General features: G+C 43.6%; 1 protein-coding gene across 2 annotated transcripts in view; it reads left to right on the forward strand.

Annotated features, from left to right (window-relative positions):
- The first annotated feature begins 15,353 nt into the window (after window positions 1-15,353).
- LOC109399857 (zinc finger protein 853) overlaps window positions 15,354-17,400 on the forward strand; it is a 29,090-nt gene continuing 27,043 nt past the window's right edge. The window contains exons 1-2 of one of the 2 annotated variants that reach the window (XM_029860114.2): window positions 15,354-15,986; window positions 16,070-17,233. In XM_029860114.2, coding sequence (XP_029715974.2) covers window positions 15,831-15,986; window positions 16,070-17,233 — 1,320 coding nt within the window. In that variant the 5' untranslated portion in view covers window positions 15,354-15,830. The remainder of the gene's footprint in view (window positions 15,987-16,069; window positions 17,234-17,400) is intronic. The other variant, XM_029860113.2, reaches the window with a different exon arrangement.

Here is a 17,400-nt window from a genome sequence, read left to right on the forward strand (position 1 = left end):
CTAACTTCAATCGTGAGGTTAGCGAAGGAACTTTTTACCGTATCCTGATTCAATATGACCGACTGTGGCGAGGCGAACTGCTAGAGGCCCAAATAACAAAGATCCTGCAGCCATTCGAAATGATAAACTGTAATTCTTGCAAAACCACATTAGGACTTAAGAACCGTACAGAGAGCTGTTGGGTAGTATGATATACACCATGTTGTATGTGTGCGTCCGAACATTTGCTACCCGGTAAGCTACATGGGACGTTTCCAGCAGAATCCAGCCGATCATCACTGGCAGACGTTGAAGCGAATCGTACGACACCTGCAAGGGGCGCAGGGGCTCTGCTTGTAATACAGTCCTAAAGAAGCTACAGAATCACTGGTGGAATTTGCAGACGCAGACAAAGCGGCAGATACCGAGAACCGAAATTCCGTTAGTGGCTTCTTGTTCAGGGTCTTCGAAGCAATTGTGTCATGGTCGAGCAAGAAGCAAATGAAAGTGTAAACATGTTCAAGCGAAGCCGAATAAGTTACATTAAGCGCGTAGGAAGACGTGGCAAGCCGTAAATGTTTCAAACGATGCCGAAGTCGCAGTAGTTGCCGCTGGAGATGCTATAAGCAGACGTTGAAGGTATTTCTTGCTGCGTCGCGTTGTCTAATGCTCTCTTTGTTCCAGAGCTTTCATTAAATCTACTGTCCATAAGTCAAATTTGTAAGGAGGGGGTCATCGAGTTATCTTTACGAGCGATGCATGTGAAGTCTACGATGTCCAATCCGGAGAGATGGTCACTGTAGGATTCCAGAAAGACGGTCTCTATCAACTGAAGTTGGCCAGCAATCCAATTGCATCATGCATGTGCTACCAATGTGACGGATATGACTATATAAGCTTGTCGTTGTTACGGACCACGGCAACGGGCGCAGATTTTCCAATGACAAAGACTAAACCATGTGTGCCGTGCATCGAAGGAAAGTACCTGAGGCTACCATTCAAACTTAAGGGTCCCAGGTCAACGAAAGTGTTGGAGCTAATACATTCTGATTTGTGCGATGCAATGGAGACAACTTCTCGGTGACAAAATCGGTGGCAGCAAATATTTCTTAACATTTATCGATGACAGCAGCAGAAAAACGTTTGTGTATTTCTTACGGTCCAAGAATCAAGTTCTGTGGGCGAAACACAGACTGGTAAGAAGATAAAGCGGTTCAGAAGCGTCCGATCGAAAGCAAGTGTTCTTCTATCCGATGTAGTAGTCCAAATCTTCCGCAAGATTCCATCCCACAGTTATTTGGTGAACCTGAGAGTTATCGAGAGGCCATGGCAGATACCAACCGAAAGTATTGGGTCGACGCGATGAAGGCAGAGTATCAAGCTCAAATCTAAAACGGCACCTGTTGGGCGATGACGTCGTTACCACTAGGACGTAAAGCGTTGAAAAATAAGTGGGTGTACAAAGCCAAGATCAACCCTGATGGATCGATTGAGAGGTTCAAAGCTCGGTTCAAAGCGAGATTGGTGATCAAAGGATATGCGCAAATTCAGGGTATCGACTATGCTGAAACATATTCACCAGTAGTTATGCGTTATGCGACGATCCGGTTCCTGATGGCAAGGCAGCTGAGAACAATCTTTAAATTTACCAATTAGATGCTGTTACCGCTTTCTTGCAAGGTGCGCTGAAGAATGAAAGATTTATATGCAGCCACCAGAAGGCTTCAAGAAATGCACGGAAACAGCTACAAAAGGCCATGTATGCTTTGAAGCAAGCGAACAGAATTTTGAATTTGAAATTGGACAAAGTTACTACGCAAGATGGGACTGTTGCGATCAAAATATGATACCTGCGTTTACTATCGAGTTGATGGGGACAAGATGATAATAGTTACGGAAGATTTTCTAATCTTTACAAACGATGACAAGATGGCTGATTATGTGAAGTAGGAACTGATGAAGAAATTCAAGATAAAAGATCTTGGTACAGCAAAGCAAGTGCTTGGTCAGAATCGGAACGAGAATTGATGATGCGTGTTCCTTTCCGACAATTGATGGGTAGCTTGCAGTTCTTGACCCAATGCACAAGACCGGATATTTGTTTTGCAGTTAGTTCTGTAAGCAGTTTTTGTTCTAATCCTGGAGAAGTACATTGGATAGCAGTCAAACAAATTTTACGCTATTTGAAAGGATCCAAAACGATGAAACTTGTTTATTCCAAGAAATTTGGTAATCAATTCGAAGCGTTAACAGATGCCGATTGGAGTAACGACGTAGACTCGAGACGATCAACCAGTGGGTATATATTTCTTCTGAACGGTAGAGCAGTAACTTGGAGTTCCCGCCGGCAAATACAAATTCATGCAATGGCAGGCAAAGGAAGCCCTTCAATTAATAACTGTGGAAGTGCGCAAAGAACACTAAGTTGAAGCGAGGCAGGCCAAGTCCCAGTGGGGACGTAGAGCCATAAAGAAGAAAAGAAGAAGCTTCGATTCAGGAAGCTATTTGGTGGCGCGGATTCATCAATGAACTGACTGGAGTTTCTATGTCCATTCCTGTAAGTTGCGATAACAAAATCGCTATAGACGTCCTCACTAAACCAGTTCCTGGACCAAAACTACTGCAAGCTAGGAGCAGTCTGGGAATCAAGTAATTCAAGTTTAAGGGGGGATGTTGGCACGAAGTAAGCTGTTGAAACCCGTAACTGAGTAGACGTTCATTTGACTGGGCTGAGAAAGCTCGTCACAATCCACGAGGACAATCATGGCGCAGGGGATTTCGGCGATGAAGGCACCTACATGCTGCAACCGCAAGGAGTAGATCAACTTAACGACAGATGTTCGTTACGATTTACGTAGACACTTTTCTTATCTTCACCAACAATCGGAAGCGTATTTCAGCAATCGATTCAAGATGAAAGATTGACTGCCTACCCAAGCGTTAGACTGAGCAAAACGATGAAACCGAAGAATCAGGGCAACCTACGAGATGAAAATGATACCGTTCAAGGAAGTGGTTGATTGTCTATCATCCGATCCAAACTTTGCCTATGCGGAGAATGTAGTTAGCCAATCCAGTGTAAATCCGTGACGACAGCATTGATATGCGACTGAGAGAATCATCCATTGTTACAAAGGGACCTCGATGAAGAAGTTGGAATTACTTCAACCAGGAGTCGTTCGAGTTTGTTGGATTTAGCAATGCCGATTGGGAAGTAATTTTCCCCGCTACAAAGTGGAATCGTATTGTAGAACGTGAAGAAGCAGTCCAATTTCGCCATGTCAGCCTGTGAGGCGGAGTTATAGATCATAGGATCTGTTGTTAAAGTTTGTTGTGTGTTAGTGACCATTTTTATTAGTGTAAACAACCCAGATAAACTTTCACCGAGCGATATTACGAGTGTTAACATTTTTTGTTAACAACTTGTTGATTAAAAACTATTCTACCAGATTTTCCAGACAAGAACTACACAGCAACGCAAAAAATAGGCATGAAGAGAGAAGAAAATTAAAAACAAAAGGAATAAGAGAAGCAGAAAAATATAAAAACAAAGAGGTGTCATAAAAAGAGGAAAAGAAGAAGAAAAAAGTGAGATATATATATATATATATATAGGAAAACAGAGGAAGTGGATAAAAAGGACGTAGGGACAGAAAGAGAAGAGACACAGACTAGAATGATAAAGAGTATAAGAAGCAGAAAGAGACTGGGTCAGAAAGCGGAACAACAGAAAAATAGGAAATGAAAGTGATACATTGAGATCAACGAAGTCAGATCGAGAAATAGTGACAGGAATTTAAGAGAAAAAATAATAATGTGGAAAGCAAGAAAAACAAACTATAAGATTGAAGAAATAAATTAAAGAAGCAAACGATACAGGAAGAGTAAAAGCTAAATGGGAACAAATAAAAACAAGCATACGGAGACAGTACAACACGGAGTTTTGAATTATATGGGAATTGTATGAGCTGCATTCAATTTGGTAAGTGTGAAGCCGGTTTACAAAAATCGTCTTAAACATATCGAATTTAACGCGTTTTTGGGTTACTCGAACAGAAGGGAGAGGGCTGTCGAAAATGACTAATGCCAATGCTATCACAACCATAAACCGGCTCAATATCAACGTTTGTTTAGTGCATTCTATTGGCGGCACTGACATCGAGTGCCAACCGCATGGATCGCAGCACACGACCCTGGGATCGACAATATCCTCCACCAAGCCACCGAACCCGATTTGCATTCTCTCTCTCTCGTGTGAACACGGGCAAAAACGACGACCCGCTTCGCATCGCATCGCTCGCGCAGTTGAAGGCCGTCCTCGCTCGCCTCGACGACGTGCAGTGTCATAACGACCCAAAATGCAACCATGTGCACTAACGTTCATTTTGCATGGCCGCGTCGACCAAATGCAACAGCAGCAGCAGAGGCAGATCGGAAAAGGCCGCCACTGACTGACTGACTGCCTGCCTGCTATTCATATCTCGCGCAGCACTAAGCAGCGATCGAAGAACGCGAACGTCGCACGCTAGGCCAGCGAGCAGCACGCGCCAATAGCCTTCGCAGCCAGAAGGCCACCCTCTTTAAAGTTTGTACCTTGAGGCTAGCTCGGTCGCCATCGGGTGCGCAAACTGTCGATATGAAGATTGAAAAGGTGTGTGGAGTAGCAGCCTATAGCCGCAGCAGATGGGTGACGACGATGAGAAATCCAACCTCCCACACGACGACGTCGCGATGGCACCGCCGCGCCGCAACGTGTTCCAAGGTGATCTTCAATCAACATTCATCCTTGTCGTGTCATCGCGTGATTCTCGATGATGTTGCAATGCACCAGCCAGCGAGCAAAACCTTCTTTGATTATGACGTCATCCCCCGCTCTTATCTTGACGACCCGGCTTCATTCATCATCCGCATCAGATTCAAACTGCTAGAACTGCATTCGAGCAGTTGCTTGCGTATATCGCACTCTCGCTGCACCGCACGCTCATTCACCACCCAACCAAGCAGCCCTCCCTCGCGCGCGTGCGAGATCCAAAACACACCAGCGAAGAGAAAGCAAAACCTCACGCTGCGAAAGGTCGACGACCTCCCCCCCGCCCGTTGGTCTATCTCTCTTGCCCATGCGAATACCCCCCATTCCCGTCTCTCGTTCTCACCCACAGTTGCGGGTAATTTTAATGCTGGCGACGACCGGCACTCACTCTACAAACTGCGCTAATCTCGCACACACACACACAAGCTGAAATGTGCAGCTGATTCACGTCGCTCCATTTGGAACTTCGCTACAGCAGCGGCTGCTCTAGCTCCCGTTCTGCCACCCTTTCGGCCAACAAACAACACTGCAAGGAGAGCGGATTGCCTTCAACAACACTGAGCTGCATGTGTTTGTGTATGCTTGCGCCCCAGACGAGGTCCCGCATGCAGGCAGAAGACGTCTGCCTGATGGTTCTCCCGAAACGCCCACCCACCCACTCTCGTGCACTCAGGCAGCTGCACTCGAAAATGCGGCCACCCTTTGCGCCACACGCACGGGGGATAACCCGTTTGAGTTTTGATCAGAGTAGCATCAGCGAGGATGGTGAATATTTTTGACGTTTTCGTTACTGTTCTTGTGTCGGAGAAGTATTGGGATTTACAACAACAGACGCACAGTGTACAGCTTCTGCTCGATAACTAGGCTTTGACGCCAGTCCAGCTAGCGAGTGCCCCTTGCGTCAGAGAAGTATTGGCACAGAGAACAGACATCCAAGTCCACTTCAGAAACAGTGTAAGGAATTTATTGCTGACTGCACCCCAAATTGGACTGACACAATAGTGTGCACACACCTTCAAAGTGTGATTGCAGCGCAGGGCCACGTCGGATCGAGTTGAGGTCTTCGGTGCACTTATCCTTGTAAATGGAGGAATAAGTTCACCGAAGACATCGAGATGATTCGAGGCAAATGTGCACTTTCATCACACTTTTTAGGCGTACCAAAAAAAGTGTGATAGTCAAATTTGGGATGTAGTCTGCAATAACGGCCATTTGAAATCGGCAACACAAGTGGCAATACCGTGGCGCTGCAATCGGTTAATTTCTCATACTAATTAAATTCACCACTTGAAATGATTCAATTCACCACTGACTGTGGCAATATGGTGTTTGGCGGCGTTAGTGTTGTCATTGTATATTGGTCACAGAGAACAGACATCCAGGCTAGAACAAATTTCATTCGGAAAGTTGTGTAAGGATTTGAATCTTTACTTGAGTAAGGTTGCAAACTTGGTTGCAAACCAATATACGATGACAACACTAACGCCACCAAACACCATATTGCCACAGTCAGTGGTGAATTGAAACATTTCAAGTGGTGAATTTAATTAGTATGGGAAATTGACCGATTGCAGCGCCACGCTATTGCCACTTGTGTTGCCGAATTCAAATGGCCGTTAAATTCCTTACACAGTTTCGGAACTGGACTTGGATGTCTGTTCTCTGTGTATTGGTTTGCAACCTTACTCAAGTGAAGATTCAAATCCTTACACAACTTTCTGATAGAAATTTGTTCTAGCCTGGATGTCTGTTCTCTGTGGTATTGGGATCAAGGAATTGACATCCCTATCCCACCAATTGCAATGTTTTCGTAGCCAACATAACTGCGGCTCAAGCTGACAACACAGAGAACAGACATCCAGGCTAGAACAAATTTCATTCGGAAGGTTGTGTAAGGATTTGAATCTTTACTTGAGTGAGGTTGCAAACCAATATACGATGACAACACTAACGCCACCAAACACCATATTGCCACAGTCAGTGGTGAATTGAAACATTTCAAGTGGTGAATTTAATTAGTATGGGAAATTAACCGATTGCAGCGCCACGCTATTGCCACTTGTGTTGCCGATTTCAAATGGCCGTTAAATTCCTTACACAGTTTCGGAACTGGACTTGGATGTCTGTTCTCTGTGCTGACAACCTATCTTTTAACACAGCAGCATAACTTTAATGCTAGGTAAGAAAACAAGAAGACCATAACAGTCCCATGATTGGGATTTACAACATCAGACGCACAGTATTTACAGCTTCTGCTCGATAGCTGCACAGAGAACAGACATCCAAGTCCAGTTCCGAAACTGTGTAAGGAATTTAACCACCGACGAACCGACGTGACAGTGGCGATTCAAAAGTGTCCCCCCCAAATTTAACGGTCGACCACTGAAGCGAGCGATCGCTTCTGTCAAATCAGCGCAGACGCGAACCGTTTCCTATATGAAAACACGGGGGTTCGGTGTCGAGCTATCAAATCATCGCGAGCCGTTATAGAGGTGGCGATAGTGTTCGGCTATTTTTCATCATGGCGTCGCGGGCAACAAATTTGAATTTATTTGTTCCAGCTGTCACGTCGGTTCGTCGGTGATTTAACGGCCATTTGAAATCGGCAACACAAGTGGCAACATCGTGGCGCTGCAATCCGTTAATTTTGATAGAGTATGACGAAGCAACTCGGTAGCACAGACCAATCATAGTAGCCTAAGATCTTTATTTGAAATAAATGGCTAGTTTATATAGTCTATTTTATGAGGCTAGTCAAACGACAGAAGTACGCGCTCTGATGTTTACGTTTTCAATCATCATCCGGTTGATGATGGTTAATGACTGCGTGCAAGTCAAGCGTAGTTTTTGAAACTGGCTCAAACCATAATAGGGTCCTAAAATTTAAGACGAAATCTCGCTTATATTGAATAATACGATCAAGCATGGTATTCTAATCGGAATTGTACTTTACTCGAACTTGAGAAACAAAGGAATAATGAGAAAATTCGAAATAAGTAAAATGGTAAATAGTTCTACTTTGACATTTGAGGTCAACCTCGTGTGACTGAGCTCGACATTTTTCGCACTGGGATTTCAAAAATGTTCCTATCTGACATACACGGTGAAAAAAAATCACTCAAAGTATGTGTTATAAGCTAGGGACGAGACAAAAGGCTAAAAAATAAAAATTATATATTTTCAACTACGGTTAATGAAAACGTCAAAAAATGAGCAAATATGTACTCTTGAACCATATAGAGCCGATGCACACGGGCGGCGCGTCCACGCAGCGTGCACGCAAGTGCGTCATGAGTTACACACAATCAAATGGGAGGATGCACACGAGAACGCAACGCTACCGCACCGCACCGTGTGCGGCACGCAATGTCAACGCATGCCCCACAGGAACGCTGCGGCGACGCAGCGTGAATTCACGCAGCGTCAATTAACGCTCGTGTGCATCGGCTTATATTGTGGTTTAAAACAAGAATCCCGATAGGACTTTAGGAGCCTATTATAAATTTTTATTTAATTTTTTTTCGCAAGTTAACGAGTGAATCGCAACGAAAAAAATACCTGATTAATTATTGAGTTTTGTATTGCTTTTACGACAGCTTTTGAGCCTATTTTGGCTCAAATTTCTCATATCTACAATTTATCGAACAAGTACCTTTTCAAAAATTACACGATATTCCAACAAAACAAACGTGCGTGGAATTCTGTCAGTTGACGCCGCTGCTGCGATCAGCTGTTCTGAAACGTCTCGTAAAATGGCTTATTGTGGATTTACCGGCTACTTGTATTCTACCGGTTACTTGAGTAGCCGTTACAAAGTAGCCGTTTTCATATAAAAATCAACTTGACTGTCAAAAAATGAATGTCGCTAAATAGCTAGTGGCAACGAGGAATAGCGCATACAATAAAAATGTTTAAAAACATTTTTAAGTAACTCTTTTTATAAAGCGGCTTTGGAGGCCATACTGAAGCGACCGGTAGAATACAAGTAGCCGGTAAATCCACAATATTGATTTTCACGGGTTTTTGGACGCTACCTCCTGTCAAAATTCATTCATAAAATCGGCTCGTAAAATAGACTATTGCGCATTGATTAAAAATGTTAAGGACACCCGCATAAACATGAACCATACTGGTACTTTGCACCATACTGTTCGGAACTATTCTCTACAGTATATCAATAGTATGATATAACATCCAAAGCAACAATAAGCCAACAGTACCATAAACGGTTTCAACAGTGTGACAGATGGTTCTCGAGTAAATTACAATATGTGGAATAGGCGGTTAAGTTATGTTACAATAAGAAATCGCTCATTTTCACGTACAAAATTTTTCGTTTACAGTTTGCCAAAAGGTCGATATACTATCCATTTTTTGCTCAGTTAACTGTTCAGCAAACAGTTCTAAAATAGTTTACCTATAAAATCGGAACAATTGATTGATTGATTTGTCTTTATTAGAGAGACTTTCAGCCCTTGGCTGGTTCGTCTCTAAAATCGGAACAAAAATAAGCACTGTTTGTGTAATTATTGCTTTACAGTGCATTATGGTTCCATTGCCTTTTGGTAAATAGTTTTCATACAGTTGTAATAATTGGCAATTTTCTTATTCATGGTAATAAAAAACAACTAGTTTTTCTCCTATGTCTATTTATTTTCAAAAACAAACATCCGAAGGACAAAATCATGCAAAAAAAAGTATTTTCTCGCAGTCGCCTACTGCTTTTTCAACATCATCGTTTGATGTTTCCTAGCTTGCATAATGCGGTTAGCAGAAAAACATCCGGGATGCTTCTGGAAGAACTTGAGCGCTGAGCTCTTGGCTGATACAATACGTATGCAGAAGGTAAGTTTTGAGCTGCTACACCTCTGGTTGTAACAAAGATGATTTCAACCTCGAATCAATGGTGAGTTGATCTGCACTTTGGCGATACCAGCGGTGGAAGTACCGTCGCCTTAGTAGAACTCCGAAACCGCTCCAGGACATGGCTATAAAACATACATATATGAACGATATCAGGAGCCTTAGAATGCAGGCCAATTCCAGTATTAATTACTTACCGTGGATGAACAAACAGTTCCGCGGACACATTTAGGATGATTGGGATGCAAGTTCCACTTCCTGCGAAGCAATACCGTCGGGTTCGACAGCTGCCCACCAATATCGAAGACGTGAACTCCTCCGGGTAGAAAGCATTGCCAACTATGGATAGAGTATTCAGATTCTTTCTAATTTTTCACTTGACCAAAACTTACCTAACCGTACGCCGCCTTGGATACGATGCGATTCTCTGCGACGATTGATTTTTGTTAACAAAGCCTAAAACAAGAACTGAATTGCGTTTGTTTTCGATGCTTTCTCAAACTTTTTTGTTATAAAAACTGACACGCACGGTCAATTTTCATTCACTCACATATACCGATGCATGCAACAATTTGTCATATTGTTCAACATCAGTAACTTGTGGTGAAATGCACGCGTGTATGTGTGAAGCTTCAAAGAAGAACAAACCGTTTGTCAGAGGGTGATTTCATATTGCCACCATACCAAACAACTCATATCGTTGAACAATGTCTTTACAATATAATATAGTGTTACTACTTAATATGGATTAAAAATACTGTGATTTACAGTCAAACTAATTGAATTTCATATTCATCAACATCAAAGCCACTGTTTGTCACACAGTTACCTCAACAGATAAAAGTCATTTATTGTTTGGAGTTTCAGACAAACTGTAATTTTCTATGCGGGCAGACTTTTTCGAATTTCAAAATGGCCGCCACAATGGCCGACTTTGGCACCTGCTCAAGATTTTGAGCGCACAAATCTCTTCGTAAACAAAACCAGCGCACCTGATCTTTTTATGTTGAGCTTATTACGAGTGAGCAAGATCAGAATAATAAAATGCACTGTTGTTTGAAGCTTGGTTCTTGATATTTGTGCGTCTGAAGTTTTGATGTACTGTTTGTTGCCGGCGGAGGAACCAGTGGAGCCTTGTGGACCAGAATCGAACGGAATCGGATTATGCAAAAATATACGGAACAGCTTTTCACACATCTGTATTTTTTCTCGCTTCGTTTTGGAATGATGAAACAAAAGATACAATGGGAATTTAATAAAGAAAAGACAAACGTTTATCGTATGCGGTTAGTGTTGCCAGTTTGATTGGTTCAAAAGTTTTCGCGATAGGGGTGACAGTCAAAAGTGTAAATACAGTGTGAGTACAACCTAACAAAGTTTCGTCAAGTGTCGTCGGTGCTTAACAAATTCCTTTGTGTTCAACTGTCATCCCTTGGAATAGTTTTATTTTACAAACTAATATGATCATTTTGGAATGGTTGGATCTTAGATAATTAAAACATAGATATGCAACTTTGGTAAGAACCCAAGTAACCACGGTGCTGAAGCCTTATTGCATGCAGATATACAGTATAATTAGTGCAATCATTACTTTACATGCAAACTTAAGGTTGATTCAAAGTGGAAGTGGGCAATTATAGAATCAAATTAGGATTATACTGGTATAATCTTGAAGCAGTCGCATAATTGCCCATTTCCACTTTAAATCAACTTTAAGTTTACATGTAAGGGAACACACTAAGATCAGCTCGGTATTTTTTCCATCTTTTTACTGAGTTCTCAACAGCAGATTTAACTCGGTACGCTCGGTTGTTTCTTTAGCGGATATTCTGTAAATAAGTTACCGAGCTCAGATAACAAACTGTCAAAAGTTACAGATACACGGTAAATATCGTTACTGGTGAACGGTAAATACGATAACCGAGTGTACCGAGATAAATCTGCTGTTGAAAACTCAGTAAAAAGATGGAAAAAATACTGAACTCAGTGAAAAAATTACTGAGCTGGAACATCTGAATCTTAGTGTGAAGATTCAAATATTACGTCCATCGTTTTTCGGGATTTCTAGACCCCCCCTCCCCCCTCTGTCACGCAATTTTCCTATACTCAATACACGTACTGTCACACTTTTCTAGACCCCCCCCTCCCCCAAATGTTGGACGTAATTTTTGAACGTTCCCTAAAGTAATGATTGCTCTAAGTACACCGTATATCTGCATGCAATAAGGCTTCAGCACCGTGGTTACTTGGGAAGCTGGCAACAAAACAGCAGCGCCTAACTAGTAGCAACGGCAAATGGGTGAACTACTTGATCACTCAGTATCCCTGCGCATTTCCCGACTGAATCAAAATGTAAACACGTTAACAGGACATAGCATGCCAAGCCAACACCTGCCAATCGCATATGCATTTTTCTTTCTTGTTGTTGCAGCAGAATCATACCCAAGATCATATCTAGGTAAATTATGAGCAACTGGAGAGATTACTGGAAAGCTAGGGATGGAAATTTATATTAGTAAGAGATCAAACTTTCTTTAACGCTGCAGTGGGTGGCCACACCAAACGCCGAGCCAGACCTGAAGTAGGTGACTTAGAGATGAGAAGCCAAACGCGAGAGCTTGTAGATTACTAGCTCGAAAAGTGAATGGTCATCTGTACCGAAAACTATAGAGCTGATTTAACTACCTGAGCAGCCTCGCTCAGAAGAGTAAAGCTCACCCTATGATCCCAGGAATGGTCACCGGTGTGAGTTACGGCCTGTCGTGAAGCCCGAACATTGTTGCGGGTTCTGTGCTATGCCGGATTGATGTATTGTGGTAGGTCCCAGGTCTCGAATGTGCCCATTGCAGTTCTTAAAAGGGTGGGGGAGGTTGGGGTGGTTGTTGTTCCGTCGTCACTAGACCCGGGCACAGCTTGCCGGAGTTATTTTATTGATGTCATCAGGGGGAGTGTCGGTTCAAAAGTCGAACAACGGAACTAACATGGCCCGGCGGTACACCGAACGATGACACTGTCGCATCTATTGTCACGCCTGTCTAACGATCGAGCACCTATCTTGCGGCCGCGACTCCTCGTGCCATCTTGCCCTTATGGGTGACAAAATCGAAAGCAAGAGCCTTAGCACTTCAGTTGGATCCTTGCCGCTGGGGGGCAATGCCCATCGCCCAATGAGCTGAACCGATTCTAACCGCCACCAGCAATCTCATTGATCTGAGGTTGCAATCCGGCACTCATCATTATCCTTTGGTCGAGTTTGATTAGATTTTCCCAAAATATCCTCGCGCCGAATTTGAAATTTGAAAAGGTCCAGAAGAACGTCAACAATCAATTCGTAATGTAAATAATAATTATTGCCATAGTAACCCATGGCAATCGTGAATGCGCCCGCAAAAAAAATGACTAAGATGAAAAATGCGCACCCCTTATTAAATTGCATGACATTTATGTCGTTTTCGTTTATTCATGGAGCGAACCTAGTTTCGCTCTGGATCCGCCCTAACTGCTGTCAAAACTTTCGTTTATTCGATCGAGTCGGATCCGGATCCGCCCCAGATCCGACCCAAACATGGCGAGGTTCGCTCTGCCGATTTTTTCCGATCCAACCCGAACGAGGTTCATCTGTCAAAATGGATGTAAACAATCCTTCAAAACAAAACCAGAAAATCAAAATTCTTAACTATTCAAGCATATTAGAGATAAAAGACTCGCTTGAATGTGATTTGCATTTATTAATAAATGTGCCAACTATCACTTCCACGTTTAAATTCTAAAAGGAAGAATTTAACGAAAATGTGCAACTGACAGTTCGATTGATTTGCACAATGTTTACATGTTGACTCGATTTGGGTTGGATCCGGATCCGTTTTCGTTCGGTTATTGCGAGTCAGGGTCAGCTCTGACCCAGGTTTAAAACCGAAAACGACATAAGTTTGGCGCAGATCGTTGGCGCAGTCATCGTTGTTTCCGACTGAATACAAGCACTGATGGACAAGTGGGAAATCTATGTATTAATTCAGTAACAAATTTTGAAAACGACGTATAATCAATGCTACACCATTGATTATACGTCGTTTTCAAAATTTGTTACTGAATTATCTATGGTTGGATCTATTTCTGCTTTTTATTTTTGTTACTGATTGCTTGAAAAAAAAATCTGAAAAACAGTGAATCTGAACTATTTTTATGCATTTAGACTATGTTTGAGAAGTTAGCAAGTGAAATCTGGCGTTCGATTTGAATAGGTCGAATCTGCATAGGAATTCCAGCAAGGGAAGGTTCATTTATTACGTCCATCGTTTTTCGGGATTTTTAGATCCCCCTCCCCCCTCTGACACGCTATTTTCCTATACATAATACACGTACTGTCACACTTTTCTAGACCCCTCCCCTCCCCTAAATTTTGGACGTAAATTTGGAACGTTGGAACTTCACATCAATTCGTTGTTGACAATGTTTTGATTTCAAAACTAGAACTAGGTCCTTCAGAGTCACGATCAACTGTTTTACCACTACACTACTTCACATCTGTTGAAGAGGTGTGAATCGAAGCGAAGCACTTTCTACCACCTGTCATCTATATTTACTTTCATGCCCAAAACAGTCATCACCAAATCAACAGCTTTTCACTTTGGATCGTATTGCTTTTTACAGTAGTGCAAATTAAAGGGATTTTCAATTGATTTCTCCAGTGGGTTTGGTTTGGTCCTCAAATCAACACTGACAGCATTGCGATCTCAAAGGAAAAGCATTTCTGATCATCTTGATTAGGACATTGAATAGTTAAGGGATTTTTCCCTTACATCGAGCGTGCAGAATTTTTACCGTGCATTTAATGCTCGTTTCAGTTGAACAATGTAATACTTATGACACACATGTGATACACGAATCACTGTACAATTGCGCTTGAAGTGAGTGCCATGCTGAAAATTTTCTCAGTTCAAGTCAGTCTTGTTGAAATTTTCTTGACACTGCGCGTACCGTTGTACAGGAATCACACTCGTATAGGGTAGTACGCACCTGATAAGTACTGTGGAAAAAGATAGGCCAAGGAACGGTCAAGAAATGATTTCGCTGTTAAAATTTCTTGAGCAGTCCGCAGCTGGAAAGAAATGAAAATTGTGTAACGCTCGTAACGCCTACCGAGCAAATCAAATGGAGGTGTCACTTTTCATCGCGGAAAAATATTCCGTTCAATTATCCCTCAAGGAAAAGTGACATTTCTTCCCATACTAATCAGATGTCAAAATTCCTTTGGTAATTAGAGGGATTTTTTCTGGAATGCTTTTCTTACCAGGTGCGTACTAGACTTATCACATGTCTGGCTGGGGTATGAGCCATTTTACGAAGTGACAACAATGTTGATGATGATATTGATTTTCACGGGTTATTGGACACTAGCTCCTGTCAAAATTCATTCATATTACCCGTTGCAAGAAAATAGAGAGCGAAAAAGGTGCAAAATCGCTAATAGACCTCCGCTGGTAAGTTTAATCGTTATGGTGTCTTCTACAATAAGTGCGCGAATTGGCCAAGGAATACTGCGCCGAAAACACCGAAATGATTTTTCTTACAGGCGGAGATGTATGGGCGCTTGCGCGTACAAATTTTCGCGCAACGTATAATAAAATCGGCTCGTAAAATAGACTATACCAGGCATAACGGAAGAAAAGTCGTACCTCCCCGCAGGTAGATCGACGCGGAATTTTTGTTTTTGACCTCGTCGCGCGAGGTTTGTATTTGTGTTTACGTCTCGTCTCGTCGACCGACGGACGACGTGCGGTGTGTGCCGAACATGGCCGTCCAGTTTCGCGGGAGAGTGAGTGCGAGGCCATCAGCAGCCGAAGAACGCTCGAGAGAGCGAGAGTGCACGAGATAGGTATCTGTCTTCGTGGAAGTCGTGTGGATTTCAGCCAGCCACAGCAGTGAGTCGCGCAGTCAGTCACAGAAACGGGAGAAGGAAAAAAATACTAAACGTAAAGTGACGGAAAATTGTGTACTTCTGGTCGAAAATTGGCCATTTTTCTGGGAAAATCTAGTGATTCCAGTACCTGTGAAGAATCCTGGGAGTGTGATTTGTCGGTGGAATGGTGTTTGGGAGTGTTTTTTGATCCGAAAAGGAGCGTAAGGAGAAGCAGCAAAAGTCGAGCTCTTTTGTGGTGGAGGAGTAGGAGTAACAAAAATGGAACAAGAAGCAGCAGCAGCAGTACCAGCAGACGTTGAGGGTCGTTGCCGTTTATGCTTCTCGGTGGAGGATCTTACCTGTTCCCTGTTCCTGCCCGAAGGCGAACCCAGCCGGGAAGTGATCGACATGATACTGGAGTGCACCTCGATACGGGTAAGTTCTACATCGTCATTGTTCTTCGTCGCTTATGGCGCATTAACTTTTCGCGTGTTGTTTTTGTTTTGCTCTCGGGACAGATAACCTTGGCGGAAGACTACCCATCGAAAGTGTGCGAAAAATGCTTGGAGACGTTAGACAAGTTCCACCACTATCGGCAGCGATGCTTGCAGAATGATAAAATATTGAAATCTCATCGCAGCAGCAGCAAGGCCAAACCAGCTCAGGAACATCGCCCTCCGGTGCAAGTCAAACAGGAACCGGAACATTTGGATGACATTGGAGATGATGTCGCATCAGCGGTTCCGGAACCTCCCGAACCGGATCAGCACCCGCAAGCTGTAAAACAGGAAGATCCCGGTGGTTGTTCCTCAATCCTCCGAAGTATTTTGCTTCAAAGCCGCGAATCTGGTCGGGCAGCTTCAACGGCGTCGGCGGAGCATGAAACCGAACAAGACAATCTCCCGGCCCATCCCAGCGAGGATGAAGATCACAAAGATCTGACTCCTAAGGAGGAACAGCCCCAACTTCCGCCCGCTCAAGCTTCCCTCTTACAGCAGATGCTACTTCAGCAGCAGGGGTATTCAACGCGGGAAACACACTCTCCTGCACACACCCCAGGTCCGAGTCACATGGAGGCCTCCCCGTCCCTCTTGAAACGAATGCTTCTGGAAGGAGGTGGCGGCGGCGGCAGTTCCCAACAGGACCGTCAATCGCCTCTTGAAGGGCCCAGCACTCTCAATCACAGACCTCCGACCCGAACGGAGAGTCATCAGCAAGAACTTCCCATCAACCATCATCATCATCATCATGACGAGAACCACAACGAAGAACATTCCGAAACGCCGCTGGCGTCGCAGTTGCGTGCGATCTTGCTACAGCATCGAGCGGCAGCGGCCGCAGCCGTTGCTGCAGTTGCTTCCACATCGACTACAACGGTGCCAACGACACCGACGTTCACAAACTCGACGTCGACCCACCATGAACAACAATCTCAGCAATTGCAGCTCCAGCAGCAACAGCAATCGCAACAACAACAACAGCCGCAGCATCCACATCAGCTGGAGAAACCGGAAGTTTCCTACCTGAGGAGTCTGTTCATGAGGGACGACTCCGACGGAAACGAGGACAGCGATGGGGAAGCGGCGGTGGCGGCGGCGGCCGCAGCAGCCGTAGATCCGAACGAGCAAGCCAACCGGGACATGTGGCTGAGCATATTTCAGGAGTTGCAGGCGCGGAATGTGGTAAGTGTCAGATCATTTTAACGTAGATTATTACTTGTTGAAATTTTAAGTCCATGCCTTCATTGTAGAGTCTGGCTGGCGTTTTCAAAACTGTCACGCGTTTTCTTTACTTCGCGTTGTTTTAGCCAGCCAGCCAAATTGAAAACATGTTGGTAATAATTCTATAC

Source organism: Aedes albopictus, chromosome 1, assembly GCF_035046485.1.
Source record: "Aedes albopictus strain Foshan chromosome 1, AalbF5, whole genome shotgun sequence".
NCBI lineage: Eukaryota > Metazoa > Arthropoda > Insecta > Diptera > Culicidae > Aedes > Aedes albopictus.